This window comes from Rutilus rutilus (genome assembly GCF_951802725.1).
Source record: "Rutilus rutilus genome assembly, chromosome: 21".
In the NCBI taxonomy this organism is placed as follows: domain Eukaryota; kingdom Metazoa; phylum Chordata; class Actinopteri; order Cypriniformes; family Leuciscidae; genus Rutilus; species Rutilus rutilus.
This window is the reverse complement of record NC_140226.1, coordinates 9,808,899-9,829,294: the sequence shown is the minus strand read 5'-3', so window position 1 is coordinate 9,829,294 and position 20,396 is coordinate 9,808,899. Positions and strand designations below refer to the sequence as shown.

The following is a 20,396-nucleotide window of genomic DNA, read 5'->3' as shown; positions in this document are numbered from 1 at the left end:
GTGTCAGTTTGTGTGGTTTCAGATCATTTACTTGTGACCCAATCTAAGATTCTGGTATGACTGGTGGTTAGAAGATGCGATTCCATCAGGAAGACTGGGCAACAGCGCCTCTGAAATGTCCAGACGAAGACGACTGGAATTCTGTGAATTAGAACAATGGGATGTAAAAAAAATATATATATATTTTTTTTTTATTCATACCACATAACTGATGTTCTTTGTTATATGATCAGAATTGTATTTAAAGGGACGGTCAAGAGGGGTTGGAAAGTCATGAGCTAATGAAGAAGAAATCATTTCACTTTTAGGCGAACTATTCTTGTAATGGTTGGCATGTTAAATGACTTTTACTACAGAATCAATTAACTCACTGTTTTGGGTCTATCCAGAGGTGTCCAAGACTCTATCCAACCAGATTCAGTGTTGAGGTCATCGTTTGTGTTTATAAAGCAACTGTTTGTAGACATAACTGAGTTGTTCCTGAGCAAACCTGCAATACAACAAGCCACAGAGGCGAACAAGTCATGTGTAGATGCTAAAAGATACAGAGAAAATGACTCAAAATGAACTACTGCCTTGAGCAATATAATCAGACATCTATTAGCATTTAATAATAGTGTGTGTGTGTGTATATATATATATATATATGTATAGTAGTACTGTCTAATCGATTAATTACATCTAACATAAAAGTTTGTGCTTATTTGTGTATGTATGTATGTATATATATATATATATATATATATATATATATAATATTTCTTTTTTTTTGTGTGTGTGTATATATATATATATATATATATATATATATACACACACACAAATAAGCACAAACTTCAATGTTAGATGCGATTAATCGATTAGACAGCACTAATATACTATATATGTTTTTATTAATAATTTTTTATTGTTAAATTTCATATTTTTCTTGTCATTATTTTTCTTGTTTTGTGTATAATGCTTTGGCAATACTATAAACTCAATCATGCCAATAAAGTACTTTAAATTGAAAACTGATTTACCTGCAGATGCGTTTCTTAAATGTAGCCTTCTCGAGGAGGAGCTTTGGCGTCCTGAGGCATGAAAAAGTAATTGATATGAATAAAAATGTTTCCTTAATTCTAAAAATGTCCAATAAAAACAGTATTATTGTGAGCACCTGAAACAAATGTAGATTTACACAATGCTGCCTCAAAAGTGTGCATCTGACTTTGTAGTTTGTCCACCTGCTGGAACGCCTCATGTTTCAGGCTCCGCTCCTGATGAAGCTGACCTCTCACCTTCAAAATACAATCATTAACATTTTTGCATTTGGCAAACGCTTTGATCCAAAACGACTAATATTGCAGTAAAGATTTACATTTCATCAGTTCATACATTCCCTGGGAATCAGACCCACTGTTAGCGCCAAACTCTTAGAAGAAATGGCTCTATATAAAATTATAAAGGGTTCTGTCAGGCACTTCATACAGTATATATAACTGTTTAGGGGTTCCCATCATGGGATCATTTTATGAATTTAGTTTTAATTCATTTTTAAATTTGTTTGAATTCAGTACGTTGTAAACACCAATTAGAAAAAAAATTTAATAACCCTTTAAACATGCAATCATTTAAGACATTTCTCTTTATAGAGAGCCTTTTGGCATAAAAGGTTCTTTAAAACTATCTCAAGAACCCTAGGGTGGGTCCTATATACCCAGACAGCAACATGGTGTCGGCCCAGATCCGGCCCACATCTGGCACGTGTGGAAGATCGACTCTATGTTGCTGTCTGGGTAGAACCCCATTGAACCTGTTTCTAAGAGTGCTCTTTTACACTCAAGACTTTAATAACAATATTTTAAATGGTTTCATTTTGATGATGAAACGGTGAAGTTGGTTTTATGGACTCGCTTGTTTGATTTGCTTGTGTCTGCGCTGTTGCCGTAGCTCCGTCTCTTTGCTGTGTTTCTCGAGTTGTGCGCTCAGAGTCCTGAGTTGACTGTCTCTGTCCTCCACATCTTCCTGCAGCTGCTCCAGGCTCTGCCTCTTCAGGCTCTCCAGCTCCTGTCGGCTTTGTGCGTCTCGTGTAAAGCGATGCTCCACGTCCTGCAGCTTCTGAGACTGAAACAGAGGTGTCTACTATACTTCACTACTATACTTAGTATTACGTTGGGGAATCTGTACTTCGCTTGAGTTCTGTTAAGACAGAATACTTTTACAAGATAAAAATAATACGTTTTACTCCATTACAATATCATGTAGACTGTAGAATTTAGACTTAAATTGTTTCTCATAACATTTTACATACAGCAGACCCTTTTTCCACCTTTGCATTCAAGGTGCACATTTACATTTTTATCAGTTCTTACTTTCCCTAAGAAACGAACCCATGACTTTGGTGTTGCTAACGCCATGCTCCACTGTTTAAGCTACAGGAAAGTCATTCTCAATTATTTAAAAATAAAAGTAGAATTTTTCTTTTATCCTAATATGACTTCAAAAGATGAGGCTTGGTAAATGATGACAGAATGGTAATTGTTTTGGTGAACTATTCCTTTCAGATGCACTCTTGAAGTATAGTAATGTGTTTTTATAATAACCATTGCTGCTATAGATGGATGAATGAGTTAAAAATCACTATATTCAAAACTCAAACCACAGTAAAATCATCTGCGGAATATTTTGACTGAAAATAAGGTTTCAGGATATTGGTTTACTTTAACATCTGCTGTGTTCTAGACCGTGCCTAAAATTAACATTCGCCAAGCGCCAAATCCCAGTAAAAAATTGATGTTGCAGAGTATATGAAATGTTGTCAGTCGCCTGCTGGCCAGTAATATTTTTATAAATTCTAGCAATGCAATGTTGTGGGAACATGAACGTAAACAAAAGTGAACGACGCTTGGGACAGTTGACGGGCCAGCGCTGCATCGTCACGTAACTTTAAGCCTCGCCAATTGAAATATTCAAGCGCAATAAGACACAAAAGGGAACTCAATTCGTTACTCGCTGTGTGGGAAGTTTTCCCACATCAAACATCAAACAACGCAAACATCCAAAGCATCTCAGACAGCACGCAAATACTGAATTGAATTCTTTTTCAGGTCTTCATGTCTTAAGTGAACATGATCAGTTGAGAACGAAAGTGCATGTGTATCAGTAAATTGGATCTGTGCATTAGCTCTTAAAGTGACAGCAGCCTAATAAACCTGTTGCCGTCTGTGTCCTTAAAGTTAATCAAACAACTAAAGACAAAGAAAAATCACTCACTGCTCTTGACTGAATAACTTTTGTAACTTTAATAAGGATTAATCTATGTTGCATTTATACAGTGAAGACTGTGCAGTGTTTTTTTTATATATTTGATTACTTTCTAAAATTGTGAATTTGGTATCTACAATTTTGGTGTCATAACTGCCTGTTTTTGCAAAAATTGTTTCAAGGCTGGTAAAAAAAATATATTTATGGGCGGTAAATTTTCTTAAGTCACCAGCCATTTTTTTAATTAAAGTCTTAAAGTCCCCTCTGTGGTAAAAATCAAGCTTTTAATATTGTTTATATATGTCTATGTGGTGTTTTTAATATGCTTTAAGACAAACCATGTGCAAATTCATAAGTCAACACCACTGCTGAGTATTTTCTCAAAAGACAGTCTCTCGTCACAAACTACCTTGTCGCCAACCAGTGGACCTTTGCGCTGGTGTGAGTGAGTGGAGGCGGGGCTAATTTGCATATTCATAAAACCGCGTATACTAAATGAGGCAAGGGTGAAGAGTTACATTCAAGCTATTTTAAGGCATGAAGAATTTTTTTCAAGGAAAACACTTTTACATATGTCATTTTGGTGATCAAAGATGAGTTTTAAGGGATCAAATGATTGACTACAGAGTACAATGGGGTAGGTACTTAGACTTTTTTAACTGAGTAAACTATTTGTAACTATACTTTAACTTAAGTATAATTTCTCAGTACTTTTTAAAATCCTGGACTGAAATCATAACTAAGTTCATTTTTAATCCACATCACTCTGGAAGCATCATAATAACAGTATATTTTAGATGAGAAGGCTCAGGGTCGTACCTGCTGAATGATCTGTCTCCTGATCTGCTCATAGTCGCTCTTATACTGTAGCATGGCCTCCTTCACAGCATCAAGCTCTTGTTTCTGAACCATCTCCTGCTGCTCTGAGATCATCTTCAATTTAAGTGCTTCAGTTTTACATGACACCTCATTCTGGACACACAGGAGCAACATTCAGCATTATACAGGCAAAAGAGGAGGAGAAACGATGAACCAATGCCTGGGATTATTAAACATGTTATTAATACCAGTTGCCACTGCAGCAGCTCTTTTTGCAGTTTCTCCTGACCGATCACCAGCCTCCAGTGGCTAAAGGTTCTCAGCTTACACAGAAGTCCAGCCAGCTTGCTATTCTCTGCATGAAGATCTTCTAATACCTCTTTCTGAATAAAACAAAGATAATACTGTAGGATCAATGCCGCAAAGAACGTTCCAAGTCACATTTCACCCTAAAAATCAGACAAAAATTGGAAATGATATTTTGCACAAAGAAAACAAACTGATTTTATACAGACCAATTTAGATTTTCTGCATTTCAACATTATTTTCGTGACAATTAAGCACATTTCCCCCAACATAACATTACTGTAATGTAAATCTTTAATATACTAATGAAAATTATCCTGCACAGACACAATTATTATTATAATTATTATTATTATAATAAGCAGCAAGCTCTTTTTTCAGAACAATCTACTTCTGTGAAGTAGATCATCTAACTTCGGTTTTACACAATAACTCATCTCACGTGAATGGCCAAACCCAGGGTTTCCCAGCAGAACATTGCCCAATTACAAAACATACCATTATATTTCCAACTGTACTTTATATATGTACAATTTAAAGTGATATTTTTTTCACATTACAGTAATGCCAAGAAAATATTATCATATAAATATATATAGATAGATATACACACACACACACACACACACACACCAACAACTACTCCTTTATAACAAAGCTCATTCTAGCAGTTCACCTCCTGAAGTGTGTGAATGAGGGTCTCATTATCATTAGTGGAGGACAATTTATTTTTCAGTTTGATGATTCTGTCGACGCCTTCCTTCCTCACGCTGCTCACCAGCTGTCGCACATCTTGGTCCATATTCATGTGGTATTTGTCAAGACGTGACTGTGGGCGGCACAGAGAGTTGAGCCAGCTGACGTCACGCAAACCATTGCATGTTTTAATGATTTTATGAAATAAAAAAATCAAACTTAAATGGATTTAGAAACCTATGCATGTCTGAGCATTTGATGGGGTCTTCAGATCAGGCTTACACACCTTCAAAAGAACACATGAGGAAAAGAGCTGGCGGACCAGCGTGTCATAGCGTTCTCTGTGTTTGAGGTTGAGATGTTGACCTAAGCTTCTCTTCTCCTCCTCCAGCTGACTTATTCTGGCACGCAGAGCCGTGATGTCAATCATCATCCCCCGACACACGTCCGCCACCTGAGATTAGACAGGTTTACTGGTCATGCAGAGAAGGACGGTGGTACTATATGCACAAACACGAGTTTACCTTTCTGTAGGGGTCACTGGCCTGCATTTCTTTGGCTTCTAGTTCTTTAATGTCCTGCGGAAACAGATTGTTCACAGTTGAGAAAGATACGTGTATCTTGCTGCAATCTCTCACTTCACTAATAGATTTACAAAATATTTCTATTTCAAATAAATGAGGTGCCTTTTGAACTTTCTATTCATTAAAGAATCCTAAAAAAATGATCACGGTTTCCACAAAAATGTGAAGCAAAACGACTGTTTTCAACATTGGCAATAATAAGAAATTATTCTTGAGCTGCAAATCATCATATTAGAATGATTTCTAAAGGATCATGTGACACTGAAGTCTGGAGAAATGATGCTGAAAATTCAGCTTTGCATTACAGGAATAAACTTCAAATTTATAATATTCAAATAGAAAACAGTTGTTTTACATTGTAATAATATTTCATAATATTACTGTTTTTACTGTATTTTGATCAAATAGTTGCAGTCTTGGTGATCATAAGAGACTTAAAATACATTTAAAAAACGTACCGACCCCAAAATTTCTAGACGTACCTGCTCTCTCTGGTAGAGTAGTTGTTCCTGCTGTTGAAGGATGTGCTCATAAAACTGAGAATAGCTCTGGAAGACGCTCCGCTCACGACTCATTACAGCACAAGCCAGTTCAGTCAAACACTCCTGCAGATGAGTGCTGGAGAACGTCACCTAGAAAACAATTCATATTTATATTTCAGACTATTACACTGCATATCGGTCACGGGATTGAACAACGCTATCATAACGCTACACTCTTTAAAATCACGGTTCTGAATTGGCATTGATGGTTCCATTTAGAACCTTTAACATCCCTAGAAACTTTCCATTACACAAAAGGTTTTTTATAGAAGAAAAGTGTTCTTTAGATTATTAAAGTGCCCCTATTATGCTTTTTGGATATTACCTTTCATGTATTGGGTAATATAGCTGTTTGTGAATGTAAAAGGTCTGCAAAGTTTTCAAGACAAATGGAGTTATTGTCTCCTAAAAGAAAGAATAGATTCTGAACTGCCTGAAATTAGTCATCTGTAAATCAAGTCTTACTTCCTGCATGAACCTACGTAGGTGTGTAACACATTTGCACAATGCCAGCCTATAGTCTTTATTGGCTGCCCAGTAACAATATTTACTTTGACCTGCCCTCAAACACTAGTTGTAGCTGAAACTGGAGGTGTTTGGTGAGTGTTGTCGACATGTCGGGAAGACGCTGTCACAATCACAGCCGTGCTGATACAGAGCCATATCGCACTGCTACTCATGTGATATTGCTCATATGTGACCCTGTACCACAAAACCAGTCACATGGGTCAGTTTTATGAAATTGAGATTTATACATCATCTGAGAGTTGGATAAATATGCTTTCTATTGATGTATGGTTTGTTAGGATAGGACAATATTTGGCTGAGATACAACTATTTGAAAATCTGGAATCTGAGGGGACAAAAAAATCGAAACATTGAGAAAACCGCCTTTAAAATTGTCCATTTCTGTTCGCGATTGTGCTGCATCCACTCACAAAAATACATTTTTATATATTTACGGTAGGAAATTTACAAAATGTCTTCATGAAACATGATCTTTACTTAATACCCTAATTTAAATAGAAAATAAAATGGATTTTTGCCATAAAAGAAAAACCCATACAATGTATTGTTGGCTATTGCCACAAATATACCCGTGTGACTTATGACTGGTTTTGTGCTCCAGGTTCACATATATATACTGTATAAAACACAAAGAGCAGATGAGATGACAGAACAGACTGGGCCATCTGACCAATCAGATCACAGGAGGCTCTCAGAAAGAAGGGGTTTAGAGAGACTGGATCCTTTATCGACCGTTTCAGACACTATGAGAAAAGAGGTGATGCTGCAATGTATGTTATGAGAAAATTAAAGGGTATTTGGATCTTGGATGCATGTAAACCTATTATAGAACCTTTAAATTAGGAACCTTTAAAATAACTAAAATAGAGGCACTTTAAAATGTTCTTCACACTAAAAAAAACAATGGTTCTTTTAATAACTGAATTTACTGAAAGGTTCTTTGGGGAACAGAAATGGTTCTTCAATGGCATGGCTGTGAAAACCCACTATTAGGAACCTTTGTTTTTAGTGAGATATACCTGTCCATCGGTCTCACCCTCAGCACCGTTCATCAGCCGCTGGATGAAATCTTCCACAATCTGAGGTCTCTCTAGAGAGACACTGTGTTTCATTGAAGGCCGTTTCCACAGTTCTTCATTACATGTGAAGACAGCAGAAGAAGTTTGGGATGAACAAAGCAACACATTCTAGAAAGGACTACTGTTTTGTTGAGATGAAAATATTATAATATCCTAAATATAGGACAGCTGTGATGAAGTTTATTGTCTTTCTAGAGACAGGGAGAATCAGGCCCAGCCTCCCATAGTGCTCTGTGATCTCCTCTGGGTTCATGCAGAGGCTGCTGTGTACCTGTGGGGAGTCCCGGGTCGTGCCGCGAGCGCTCCGACATCACCAGAGTCACTTCACTGTTAATCCTCTTCTGAAGCGCTCGGATCATGTCACACTCCGTGATCTCCAAGAGTCTCAGTAACTACAACAAACACAGCAAACATACCGGTCTCATGTGGACTATGCCAAAGATATCAATCCAAATAATCACATCAATGAATTGTCAAAGGCGGCCTGACTATTAAGGATGTATAATTCTTTTTACTTTTAAGAACGCATCGTGGCTGATTGGTTTCATAGTGTAAGACTGGAAAAACTGGAAGAACTGGAAGAGAGAGCTACTCTCTGAGAGAACAAAGGAAATTAACATTTTAACTCACCCTTGTGCACTATCGAGACGAAAGCCTCACCTCCGAATCATTCTAACCTACATTTCTTCCCCTCATCCCCCACTCCTTCTCCCTCAAGCTGAGATCACCAAAACTCACGCAAGAATCTATATGTTTTAATGTGAATAATTATCATCGAGTATTATACATGTTTGGTATCATTTGAAATGTCTCAATGCGACTGGTACATGTGTCTCATTGCGACTGGTACATGTGTCTCATTCCCAAATAAGTAAAACAAAAGTTAATAAGGTTTTTAAGAGTTTAGAGATAACTGGCACACAAAGGAAGATGGTCTCTAGACAAATGGTCTCTCTACACCCAAAAGGTGTCAACTCTGAATGTAAATTCCCATTGTTAGCAGATGTTTCCATGTGAAAGAGGTTCTGTCTATATAATGAAATGTAGCAAAGGGCTCAGGGTGATTCTGTACCTCAGATCAGCCCGTGAATACTGAGAGCCGCCGGGACTCAGCATCATGTATTTTAATGTCGGGTTCGCATCTCTTCTCTTTATTCCAGAGCATTTGATGTTAGTGTATTGATTATCCTTGAACTGATTATGAAATTGGCATGATACATTTACCTGACATAATAAATTGGTACATTTGATTATTCTAACTGACATTGACATTATTTTCATTAAAGAGTTAAAAATAATAGTCAAACATTCGCTCACTTTTAATGATGCACGGATATCATTAAAACCTTTTCATTTATGGAGTCGGATGAAATAACGAGAAAATACATATGAGAAAATGTATTGCATTTAATCAAAAATACTTTGCCACGAGAGAAGACCTTCCCCGCTGGTCAGATGCCGGACTTTGGGCCGATCGAGTGCGGGCTTACAATAGCCACAGAATATTAATCTGATGATTGTTCAGATCTTTGCTTTATAGATCCCAGTGTTTCAAAAAAAAAAAAAACAGGTTCACATCATCTTAGCATTTTATTACTATTATTTAATATATTTAGAATTTTATATTTTCAGATTTTAATTTTAGTTTAACATTAAGCTTTTGTCTTTTTTTAGGTAGTTTCAATATTACTATTTAGATTTAATTTATTATTATTTTATAATTTTAGTACTTCAACTTTATATATAATCTATACTTATTATACTAATAGTTTTTATGAATATTTTAAATAGTTTCAGTTTTCTTTTTAGTAATTTTGAGCTTTTGTCATTTTTATTACTTTTTGTATATATTATTATACTTATTATTATATTTATTATAATTAAACTATTTAGGTTTCATTTATTTTTATTTCCATTTTAATTCAGTTACGTTTTTATTAATGTCCAGTTATTAATTTTAGTGAGTCAACTTTATATACTATAATAATTTATAATAATATACTATTATAGTTTTTATTAATATTTAGAATTAGCTTGTATTTGTTTTTTCATTTTTTATTTTCATTTTATTTTATTTTTTAAATATTTTAATGTTCTTTTGTCCTTTTTATTTGTTTTTTTTTATATTAGGCTACTACGTAGGTTCAATTTATTTTTATTTCAGTTTTATTTTTATTTCATTTTATTTCCAGTTGTCAAGACATCCTTTCCAATTTTCATCTAATATTTATATTTTATTTTATTTCAGCTTAATTTGAGTTTTAGTAAATGATAATAACCCTGGTTCACATACAGTACCTGCCATGTTTTGACATCAACTTCTGCTGCTCCAGGTGGTGGGAGGATAGACTGACTCTGAGATAGCACAATCTCATATTCCTTCTCCTTCTCCATCTGCTGGGCCAGAGCTTGCATGCTGGGAAAGTAAATCTCCACCCTAAAACACAAGATCATGGGGCAGGTTAACACATACATATTTGTTTCACCACAAACTATTATGAAAGAGTGAGTGTTTGAAATAGTGCTGAAATGTTCATGACCTGTAAAGCTGAGAGAAGTGTTTAAACTGTGCAGGGCTGTTTATTGTCTCAACACCCATCTGTCGTTGAGTCCAGCTCTCTTTAAAAACTTCCATCTGCTTCCAGAGCAGTAAAAATCCCCGCTGGTTCATCAGGGACTGTACGGGGTCTTGAGTTTTAGACGCAACTTCCAATTTTCTCTCCTCATTTCCCATGTTTTCATGAAGGACCTGAAAGATGACAATGTGATAAATGTGCTTCACCACATTCAGCAAACTGAATATTCACAGATCACTGTATTTGCTTTTATCCAAAGTGAATTACACTGCATTTAAGGTATACATTAATTTAGTTCATTGCATTCCCTGGGAATGAAACCCATGACCTTGGTGTTGTTAAAAACATGCTCTACTGTTTGAGCTACATGAATGCAGGATTAACATCTCAGTATCTCCAGGCTATTTTGTTTCTTTGAATTTCTCTTCCTGTCATTCCAATTTAACTTCTTGTAGCGTTTGGCTTCATTTCAATTTCTGAATTTTTCTTAAGTACTTCTCTATTAGACGTCATGGTGATGTCGGGGTCTCCTGTGGTCTGTAGCCGGAGGGGCGCTGCATCTCTTCCACTACTGAGCACATCATCAATGATCAAAGATACGCCCAGTATTGCCCCATTAGCCTCCATTCTACAGCGGTCATTCAGATCACAGAGGCAGAGCTACAAAAAAAAAAAACACAGGATTGCATGATCCTAATGCTAATAAAACAGAGGAAGACTAAAAAACAAAAAGCATTTGCAAAGTTACACACCTGCATGTAATGCTCAATCTGCGAGACGTCCCATATGATGAAAGGGTGCGAACCATGGATTGCAAGAAAAGATCTCCATGGATACCACTTTTGGGCCTGAAACCACACATAAAATAAGCAGAACCTGCTGGAATCAACCAGCTTCATGAAGTACATTCTGTGATGCTTTTAAACACTAGTGAAGGATGAGCATGCATGCTGGACAGGCCTGGTGGTCTCTCACCTGAAGGCAGGCCGGATCTAACGGCTGAGGAACAGGGAGGAAACTGGCTCCTCTCAGTGCGCTGTCACTCATGATAGGGAGGGCGTGGCTCATGTTTTCACTCACGCTCTGATAGGCCGAGAGGTTTCCAGAGGAGAGGAACGCCTCCCTTGTTAAGAGACAAGAACGGAAATACTGCATTTTCATTTGGTTTAACTTTATAAAAACAAAACAAAAACTATACCGACATTTGAAAAATAAAACATAAAAAAGACAAAAACACACAACAAAATTACTAAAACTTTCAAAATAAAATGTAAAAGGAAATATAAAAATAAAAACTATGTATCTCAATGACACTAAAATAACACCACCATCTTCTCTTCTGTAACTACCCAGAGACTGTTAATTGAGGGGGAAAATAGTGTTTTAAAATGTTAAATCAGATTATCAAATGAAAAAACCTACAAAAGACAACTTTTTTTTTTTTTTTTTTTAACCTTTATTTAACCCCTTAACGCCTACTGTCGCGAATTTGCAACAAACCCCTTCCATTCAGACTGCAGGCGAGATAGCGTGTGTTTTCCCCCAATGCCTGTTTGTGCACATTCGATACATACCTAGGAACATTTTGCACGCACTGGTTTATCGTAGGAGCGGTCGGAGTGGGAACTACATCCGGTTCACCGAAGCTAATATTTTGTTTTGCAAAATCCGCATATCAAGTGCGCAAATGTGGAGAAATTTCCCAAAATGAGTTAATTTGTGCTAAGATAAAAATATGTACCAGCTTATTGATTGCTTCTATAGCTATGTTATTCATATAGACTTCATGTGACGAATATTTTTTACGTACTTTGTAGATTTCTGTTTGTAGCAAATTTGCGACATTGGGCCATAACGGCTGGATTGGGCTAATGGCTACATATTATAATAATGCTGTATTTAGATGGTTTCAGCCAAAAAATTTTTTTTTTTTTTTTTTTCACAAAAAATAGCATGTTAGGATATAACACTATAAGAATATATAATGTATGCACTGGAGAAACAAGGAAAGAGTTAAACAGAGTGTAACATGGAATGTATAAAAACTACTGTTAATGTTAGGGAGTAGGAGAGTGTTTTGTTTCTTGCTGTTGTCAAGATTCATTAATTTGTCAAAGTTTATAAGTATAAAGTTTATAAGTTCTAACAACTTTGTGCCATGAATAAAATCTACATTCCTGAGATGGGAAAATGTGTTTTATTAATTTTTCCATTTTGTAAAAAAATACCCTAAATGCCCACTGTCGCAAATTTGCAACATACCAAAATTACCCTAAATGCCTGTTGTCGCAAATTTGCAACATACCAAAATTTCTATTTATTTGTTGTGCAAAAGTGAAATTGATAATCTCAACATTATTTACCATCTACCTAAAGTCAAAAACACACAGAATTTTTTTTTTTATATACAGCTTTATAAATTCAGGCGTTAAGGGGTTAACTAGGAAAGTCACATTGAGGTTAAAACCTCTTTTACAAGTGAGACCTAGTCAAGACAGGGTCAGATAGCAGGATTAAACAGATAACAAACCACAGACAAAACCAACATCATCAATAAATACAACCAAGAATACAGCAGCATAAACATTTAGGTATTACCTTATACCCTAAATAATACTGTTCACAGAAACAGCATTAATAAAATCATATTAATGATGAATTTAAGTGGAAGTAGAATTATCAAAACATCTGCACTTAGCAATGACCAATTTTTTTATTCTATGTTTAAAATCATTTAAAGAGATGAGGGATTGTAGTTTAAGTTTAGTCTGCACGTCATTCCAGGACCAGGGGCCATAATAGAACAGGCTTAGCTTTCCAGCCTCTGTTCTAATAGTCGGCACTTTAAACTGCAACCAGTTATGTGACCTGAGATTGTAGGAGCTTTGAAATGATAAAAATTTCCTATATAAATATTTTGGAAGTTTTCCTAAAATAACTTTATAAATTAAAATATACCAATGTTCAAGCCTGCGCATATGCAGAGATGACCATCCTACCAAACTGTAAAGTAAACAATGATGTGTCCTAAAACTAGAATTGGTAATATATCTGAGAGCAGAGTGATAAAGGGGGTCAAGTTTGGACAAGGTAGACAGAGAGGCAAATCTGTAAATAGTATCCCCATAATCAATCTGTGACAGAAAAAGGCTAACAACTAAACGTTTTCTTGAAACCAAGGAAAAACAGGACTTTAATCTATACAGAAAACCCAATGTGAATTTTAATTTCTTTGCAAGAAAATCAACATGATATTTAAAGTTTAGGTTTTTGTCCATCCAAAATCCCAGATATTTGTAATTATCTACAGACTGGATACAAATTCCATCTAGTGACTTGATGGAAAAGGATGGTAGCTTTGTTCGCCCAGTTTGAAAAACCATAACTTTAGTTTTATGTGGGTTTGACAACAGCTTTAAATCTAGTAGGGCATGTTGCAGGATATTGAAATCTGCCTGTAGATTTGAAAAAGCTAATTTCACTGTGGGGGCACATGAATACAGAATTGTATCATCTGCATAGAGGTGATATTTACAAAAATGTAAATTATCACAAATATTATTAATATAAACTAGGAAAAGCAAGGGACCCAAAACAGAACCCTGTGGAACACCCTTAGTTACAAGGACTGGATTTGACAGATCATTGCCATATTTGACCATTTGTGAACGATTGGTCAAATAGCTATGGAACCATTTGACCGTGTTACATCCAATGCCAGCTCTCCGCAGGGTATTAACCAATGATGGATGGTCCACAGTATCAAACGCCTTTGTGAGGTCTATGAACAGAGAAACACAGCTAAGTTTACTGTCCATAGCCTCTTTGATGTCATCCATGACTTTTAAAGTGGCGGATATTGTACTGTGCCCCGACCGGAAACCGGATTGCATTTCATTTAGGATATTATGTGAGTGCAAATATGATTTAAGTTGAGTAGCAACTAAAGATTCCAATATTTTAGAAAGAACAGAAAGATTAGAGATGGGTCTAAAATTATTCATGTCAAATCGATCACCAGATTTGAATAGGGGAGTAATGTAAGCTTGCTTCCAGATTGCTGGGATCTGATTAAAACTTAATGACATATTAAAAATATGAGTAATAGGCTCAGCTATAACCGGTGCAGCCACCTTTAACAAAAAGGGATCCAGACCATCAGGTCCAGGCGCCTTTTTAGGGTCAATAGAATTTAGTGATTTCATAACATCTTGGACTTGTAGGGCTTCAAAATCAAATGACAAATCAGAGATAGAAGATGTACTAGGTGGCAAAAAATGTGTTGAAGCATCCCTTGAAATTGATGGAAACTGCTGATCAAATAGATGACCTGCCCTCTCAAAGTGTACATTAAAGGCATTTAAAATGTCACTTTTATCTGTGATGTTTACATTTCCAATGATCAATTTCTGGGGAAAGTCTGAAACCTTTTTGTTCTGCAATACTTTAATTGTTTTCCAGAATTTAGAAGGATTGTTAAAGTTATCAGTAGTTGCATTAAGATAATAATTTGATTTAGAGGCCCGAATGGCTGAGGTACATTTATTTCTCAAAGTTCTAAAACGTTGCCAATCTACATTACTGCTGGACCTCCTTGCAAGGGACCACTGTTTATTTCTTAATTGAATTAACTGGGCTAGTTCTTGAGAAAACCAAGGATTATCCCTATTTTTTATTCTATGCTTTTTAAAAGGAGCATGTTTATTGGCAATCAATAGAAACTGTTGCTGAAAAAAATCAACAGCTTCATCAACAGTAGGAATCAATGCAACATGATTCCAGTTCAGTCTTGCCAAATCAGATAAAAATGCCTGCTCTGAAAAGTGTTTAAAATAGCGTCTAGAAACAGTGAGACCCTTAAGTTTGGGTATTTTGGTGTTTCTAACACATCCTATTGCACAATGGTCGCTTAGGTCGTTCACAAACACACCTATTGCTGTATACTTATGGGCCCTGTTAGTGAGAATGACATCTAACAGAGTGTCACTATTAGGCTTTGATGGGTTAAATCTGGTGGGGCTATCAATGAGTTGTACTAAATTTAGAGAATTACAAGCCAATTTAAAATTCTCTGATTTGTCGCTGAGCCAATCCCAATTTAAATCACCAAATAAAATTATTTCAGAATTATTTAACTTGGATAACACTTCAGTTAAAGTCGATAGGGTCTCGTTAACAGCAGAGGGGGGCCTATAGCACCCAATAAGAGTAAATGGAGCATTTGCAACCCCAATATTTAAAGCAATAAGTTCAAACTGTCTTGGGATTGACTGGGAAAGTAAAACAGACACAGGAATTTTTTTAGATACATAAATAGCTACGCCGCCTGCACGCCCTTTTCGATCTATTCTGTAAACATTATAACCACCAACACAAATAACATCATCAGGGACAGACGGTTTAAGCCAAGTTTCAGAGATCACAACAATATCTGGATTAGCAGACATAAACCACGTTTTCAATAAATCCAGTTTGGGTAGTAAACTTCTAGCATTGATATGTAGAAAACCAATTCCATGCCTATTAGCAAATTCAGTAGGCGTGGAGAGATGATGTAAATTTACTGAATTAGGCAGGGGACCCGGGTTTACATTAACATTACCAGAGACAAATAAAAGCAATAAAATCAATGTTCGTGAAAGAGACTTTTTAACATTAAAAGAAGATTTGTGATGGGAGAAAGTCCTTGGACAGCCATGAGAAATAACTGATTCAAACACCAGCAAGGCGTGTGGGAAGACAGTCCTTATATGATCAATTATTAGTACATTGAGAAATTGATCAGTGGTAAAGTTTGTCGCGAATTGCCGACTTGATGGAAGATCATAGAATTCCATAGAGAATGAACGTTGTATACAACCAAACTTGCATGACAGCGGCGTACACGCGAGACAAACAAATAAGATCAGCACACTCGTGAATTTTAAAGTCATTTTTAAGTGTCACATCCAGCGTCCAAAGAGACTAAAGAAAGAAATACCGGCAGCAGAAGGGGAGAAGGAGGCTAAACAGTCACCTGAGATTTAAATCCGAAGATAGGCATCCACCGCCTCGCGCCCGGCGTAAAAATTATTTGGCGCACAATTGCACAGCAACCTCGGATCAGAAGGCGTAGATGCTCTGACAGATCCTTTGAAACCCGAGATCGAAATCCAACGATGGGCCAGCTCGAATGCAAGGTAAAGCAGTCGGATGAAGGAATCCACCAACTCTTTTGCTGATCGCGTTCGCACCACCGGAGACGAGCCTCTGCATCAGAGCCGTTATACACGCAATTGCGCAGCCGGCTGACCCAGTCAGCACACGTTATCACCCTGGCCGATCCTTCAGCTGGTGAAATTACTCCGTAAAGCGGCCCAACTGCTTGACATCAATAAAAACTATAATTCGCCATCTCTGTAGAAAACTCTCAGAACTTAGGAACATTTAAAAGCTGCTTAGCACTTGAGATAAAACCCAAGACAGGACTCCCAAAAAACAGAGACACACATGGAACTGCTATCGTGCCGCCAACTAATGTTAATTATATATTTACAAATAATTTTACCTTGACATTTTTTTTAATGTTTTTGTAATGTTTTTTTTTTAATGTTTTTGTAATAATAATACTGTATACATTAAAATGTGATTATATATAATTTTATAATATTAATTTTTACCTTATGGTTATACCACTGGATATTTATTCAGTGGAAGTACAAAAATAAAAATTAAATACAAACATTTATAAAATGTATGAAACCAACATGAATACAAAAGTTACATCTGTAATTTTGAACTGTCAGCGTTGGTTGCAGCAGAGATGAAACAGGATCTAAGTGCCGGAGCTTTCATTTTATTTTCAAGAACAAACTAAAATCTTCACAAAACTCAAGAATAACAGGACCATGAACAGAACAACCAACATAACACGACGTAGAACTGACAATAAACAGAAAGACACAAAGAGCTTAAGTACGCTGCAAACAGAGGAACTAATGAGACTAATTAACTAGAAACACCTAATCTCAAACTCTAATCAAATCAGACGCCATGGTGACAAACTGATAGGGAACAGAACTAACAGAACAAGAAAACCAACCTAGAAACAGACATGAATACTCAAAACGTGACAGTAACATGCATTTTAAGGTTTTTCACAAAAGTTCTCCTCTACATCATCTCAAACGTTATTATTTGCCATTGAGACTAATGCTGTGAAATCTGTCATTTACAAGCACCTGATCATGTAGCGCACTGCGGTATCGAAGCGCAGGAAGAGCACATCCCTGTGTAGCTGCAGGAGCCGCCCGACATTCTCTGAACTTCTGGGCTCACAGAGAGAGTCAATCTGTCGCTGGACGTCCCACAGTTCAGCCCCTTTGGACAAACATCAGAGCGTAAGGAAACACTGGGCTGGAAGTCGCACAATATCAGCAAAAAACTGCACAGTGTATATTTTAAAGGGGTCCTATTATGCCCTTTAACAAAGTCTTGATTTTGTTTTTGGGGTGTACTAGAATGTTTAGAATTAGAATGTAGGTGTACATGTTCAAAAAACGCATTATTTTTCACATATTTTACATTATTGCAGCACCTCTCTCCCCAGTCTGTCTCGAACGCGCAGTTTAGTTTACGAAATGTGCTGTGATTGGTTAGCTGGCCTAGTGTGTTGTGATTGGCACAATCATGTTTGGGAAATGTCCCGCCCCTCCATCACTGCGAGTTCAGCTCTAGTTTAAATATGAATACGGATGGTGTCAATTTCAAACCAATTCACGTCTGATTCAGACCCTGACAATGTTAATGAACAAGAGGATCGTGCAGAACGGATTTCATGCACAGACACAAAAGCATTTCACAGGGCGTTTCAGAGTGGAATGTTAAATACAGTGTTATCCGCCATTTAATTGTGATATTTGTTGGAAAACTATGGTAATACAAACAGTAATCGATCACAAAACCATGGTTAATTTTCCTAGGGAGTGTTGAACCATCTTACAAAAGCGAGAGCTTACAAAAGTAACAGAAAACAAGCTGTTCTCCATAAAATGTGCAGAGCACAGATAAACATTGGGGTTAAAATGTTCAGGAACAATGTTTAAAATAAAATTTAACCACTCTAAGTTTGTCAGCCTTAGGAAGGTCAAACAAATGAGTTTTGGAAACGTTGTGAAAAAACAAACAGTGTTTCTTTGACATAGCAATGACAGCACTGTCTTCTCTAATGCAGCCCAACCAGGCCTTGTCCCCTTTTTTGTGAATTCCAAAGGCCCGGATTATTTAAATGAGTAACATTGTGACTTCATAAGATCCAGAAAACCGCATAGTAGTCCAAACGAGCCGTTCGTTGTAGTTCTTGGAAAGGGGATTCTGTTAAATAAAATATCTCCCTTTGGAGTCGACACTGACCTTTGTAACCTTGCAGATTTTGTTTATGCTCAAACAGCAAAATTACACACTAACTAAAGTTGAAAAAGTGAAAAAGCATAATAGGACCCCTTTAAGCTGAATATGAGCCACACTGTTTGTTTTACAGAATTATCATATACCGATGCTCTCCAAGCCGCCCCAGTCCGCTGTGAGCCTCTGAGCGCTGTCGGGACTGAAGGAAGTGTTTGGATTCCCCAGCCGAGCAAAGCTCACCAGGTAATAGACAATGTCATGAAGAGCTGAAATAATCTGCAGCGTGTTCTGAAGAGCCTGGTGACATTCCTGTAACAAGAACATCCATACATCCGTTAAAAATCACCAGCTGATTCAAACACATTAAGCAGCCTGCATGATGAGTGTCCAATTGCACAATGTCTCTTCTGAGGAAAGGATTACGTGGCTGAAGAGAGTTATGAGTGAATGAGGACGACAGAAATCGGATGCACATCAGTGATTAGTCAACCCGAGACGCTGCTGGTAAGGTGACAGTGTTTGAACAAGCTTAATTGCCAATTTATATTCAGATAAATGCCATCTTGTGTGTTATTTGAACCATAAGAGACATTTATAACTTATATTGTGTATGATATTGTTGCATTAGAGTGCATACGGTTCATATGTGTACTTAAAAGTGTGTATACAGTACATGTGTTAATGCATGTCAAATGTTTGATTATAATCAGGTATTTTATTCTGATTTCTTTAAAGGTTATCAACCTAATTTTAATTTAAGGAAACTTTTTCTACTGAAATGGCTAACTACTGTTTCAAGTCACTTCTCTAACTTCAAACTAAGTTCATCTGTTGTAAAGCTGTTCTAATCATGTAAAATTGAATGGAATGGATGTCAACACACTGTAAACCAACTAAGCCTGAAACAAGTTTATTGAAGATTTAAAGTAAAGGCCATTTTTGAGTTGATCCTTGTGTCCGTGGGTGACTGAGCTCTTTTTTGGGTTAGAAAAAAATAACCAAAAATAACTCGACAGTCGCGTGCAGGTAAGAAAGCTGTTGCCATAGTGTTCAATTTTACCATAATGCTGTTTAAAGACTAGACATAGTACGATAACATTTTCAGTGATAAATCTACTCTTACAATAACTGCTCTGTTAATAACCCTCTGCTGATCTGACAAAAATGCGGAAGTATAATCTGTAGTTACACTTTAAGTTGTGGTGTAAAGGTGAAGTATGTAGTTTCCGCGACTCTAGTGGCACTAGCGGAATTACAAAAATACAGCTTATTTTGCAAACGCGTCACGCTTCCCCCAACTCAAACACTATACAAACACAACTTTTAGGTGCTTGTGAAGGCATGACTCAACAGGTAAAAGTAGGCTACTCTCAATAAAAGGTCCAACATCTTAGAAATATGGTATTCAATGGGTGCACGATGATGATGTATTGAAGCATCCATTGTAGCGGACAGTATTGCAATGCTTTGTTTCTCTTTTGACGTGTTCATGACCTGTTTAATCTTTACATTTTGGCTGGCAATTCTGTAACCGGAGCTGAATATCTTTCTCATGTAACACACAACAGTCATGGTCCCACACCAGCTAAACACCCTCTGGCTCCGCCTGCTACACGCCGCAAACTCTCAATGTTC

The 20,396-nt window shown here is 36.6% G+C and overlaps 1 protein-coding gene across 2 annotated transcripts in view; it reads right to left on the bottom strand.

Annotated features, from left to right (window-relative positions):
• Positions 1-2: 2 nt before the first annotated feature.
• Positions 3-20,396, bottom strand: part of LOC311281013 (uncharacterized protein) — a 45,043-nt gene continuing 24,649 nt past the window's right edge. The window contains exons 27-46 of one of the 2 annotated variants that reach the window (XM_084393635.1): positions 18,908-19,070; positions 17,597-17,735; positions 11,352-11,499; positions 11,129-11,224; positions 10,872-11,036; positions 10,341-10,549; positions 10,099-10,237; positions 8,072-8,192; positions 7,741-7,853; positions 6,134-6,283; positions 5,592-5,645; positions 5,354-5,521; positions 5,048-5,200; positions 4,314-4,448; positions 4,066-4,218; positions 1,897-2,121; positions 1,160-1,280; positions 1,023-1,073; positions 372-490; positions 3-141 (exon numbers count right to left, since the gene is read on the bottom strand). In XM_084393635.1, coding sequence (XP_084249761.1) covers positions 28-141; positions 372-490; positions 1,023-1,073; positions 1,160-1,280; positions 1,897-2,121; positions 4,066-4,218; positions 4,314-4,448; positions 5,048-5,200; positions 5,354-5,521; positions 5,592-5,645; positions 6,134-6,283; positions 7,741-7,853; positions 8,072-8,192; positions 10,099-10,237; positions 10,341-10,549; positions 10,872-11,036; positions 11,129-11,224; positions 11,352-11,499; positions 17,597-17,735; positions 18,908-19,070 — 2,736 coding nt within the window. In that variant the 3' untranslated portion in view covers positions 3-27. The remainder of the gene's footprint in view (positions 142-371; positions 491-1,022; positions 1,074-1,159; positions 1,281-1,896; positions 2,122-4,065; positions 4,219-4,313; positions 4,449-5,047; positions 5,201-5,353; positions 5,522-5,591; positions 5,646-6,133; positions 6,284-7,740; positions 7,854-8,071; positions 8,193-10,098; positions 10,238-10,340; positions 10,550-10,871; positions 11,037-11,128; positions 11,225-11,351; positions 11,500-17,596; positions 17,736-18,907; positions 19,071-20,396) is intronic. The other variant, XM_084393636.1, reaches the window with a different exon arrangement.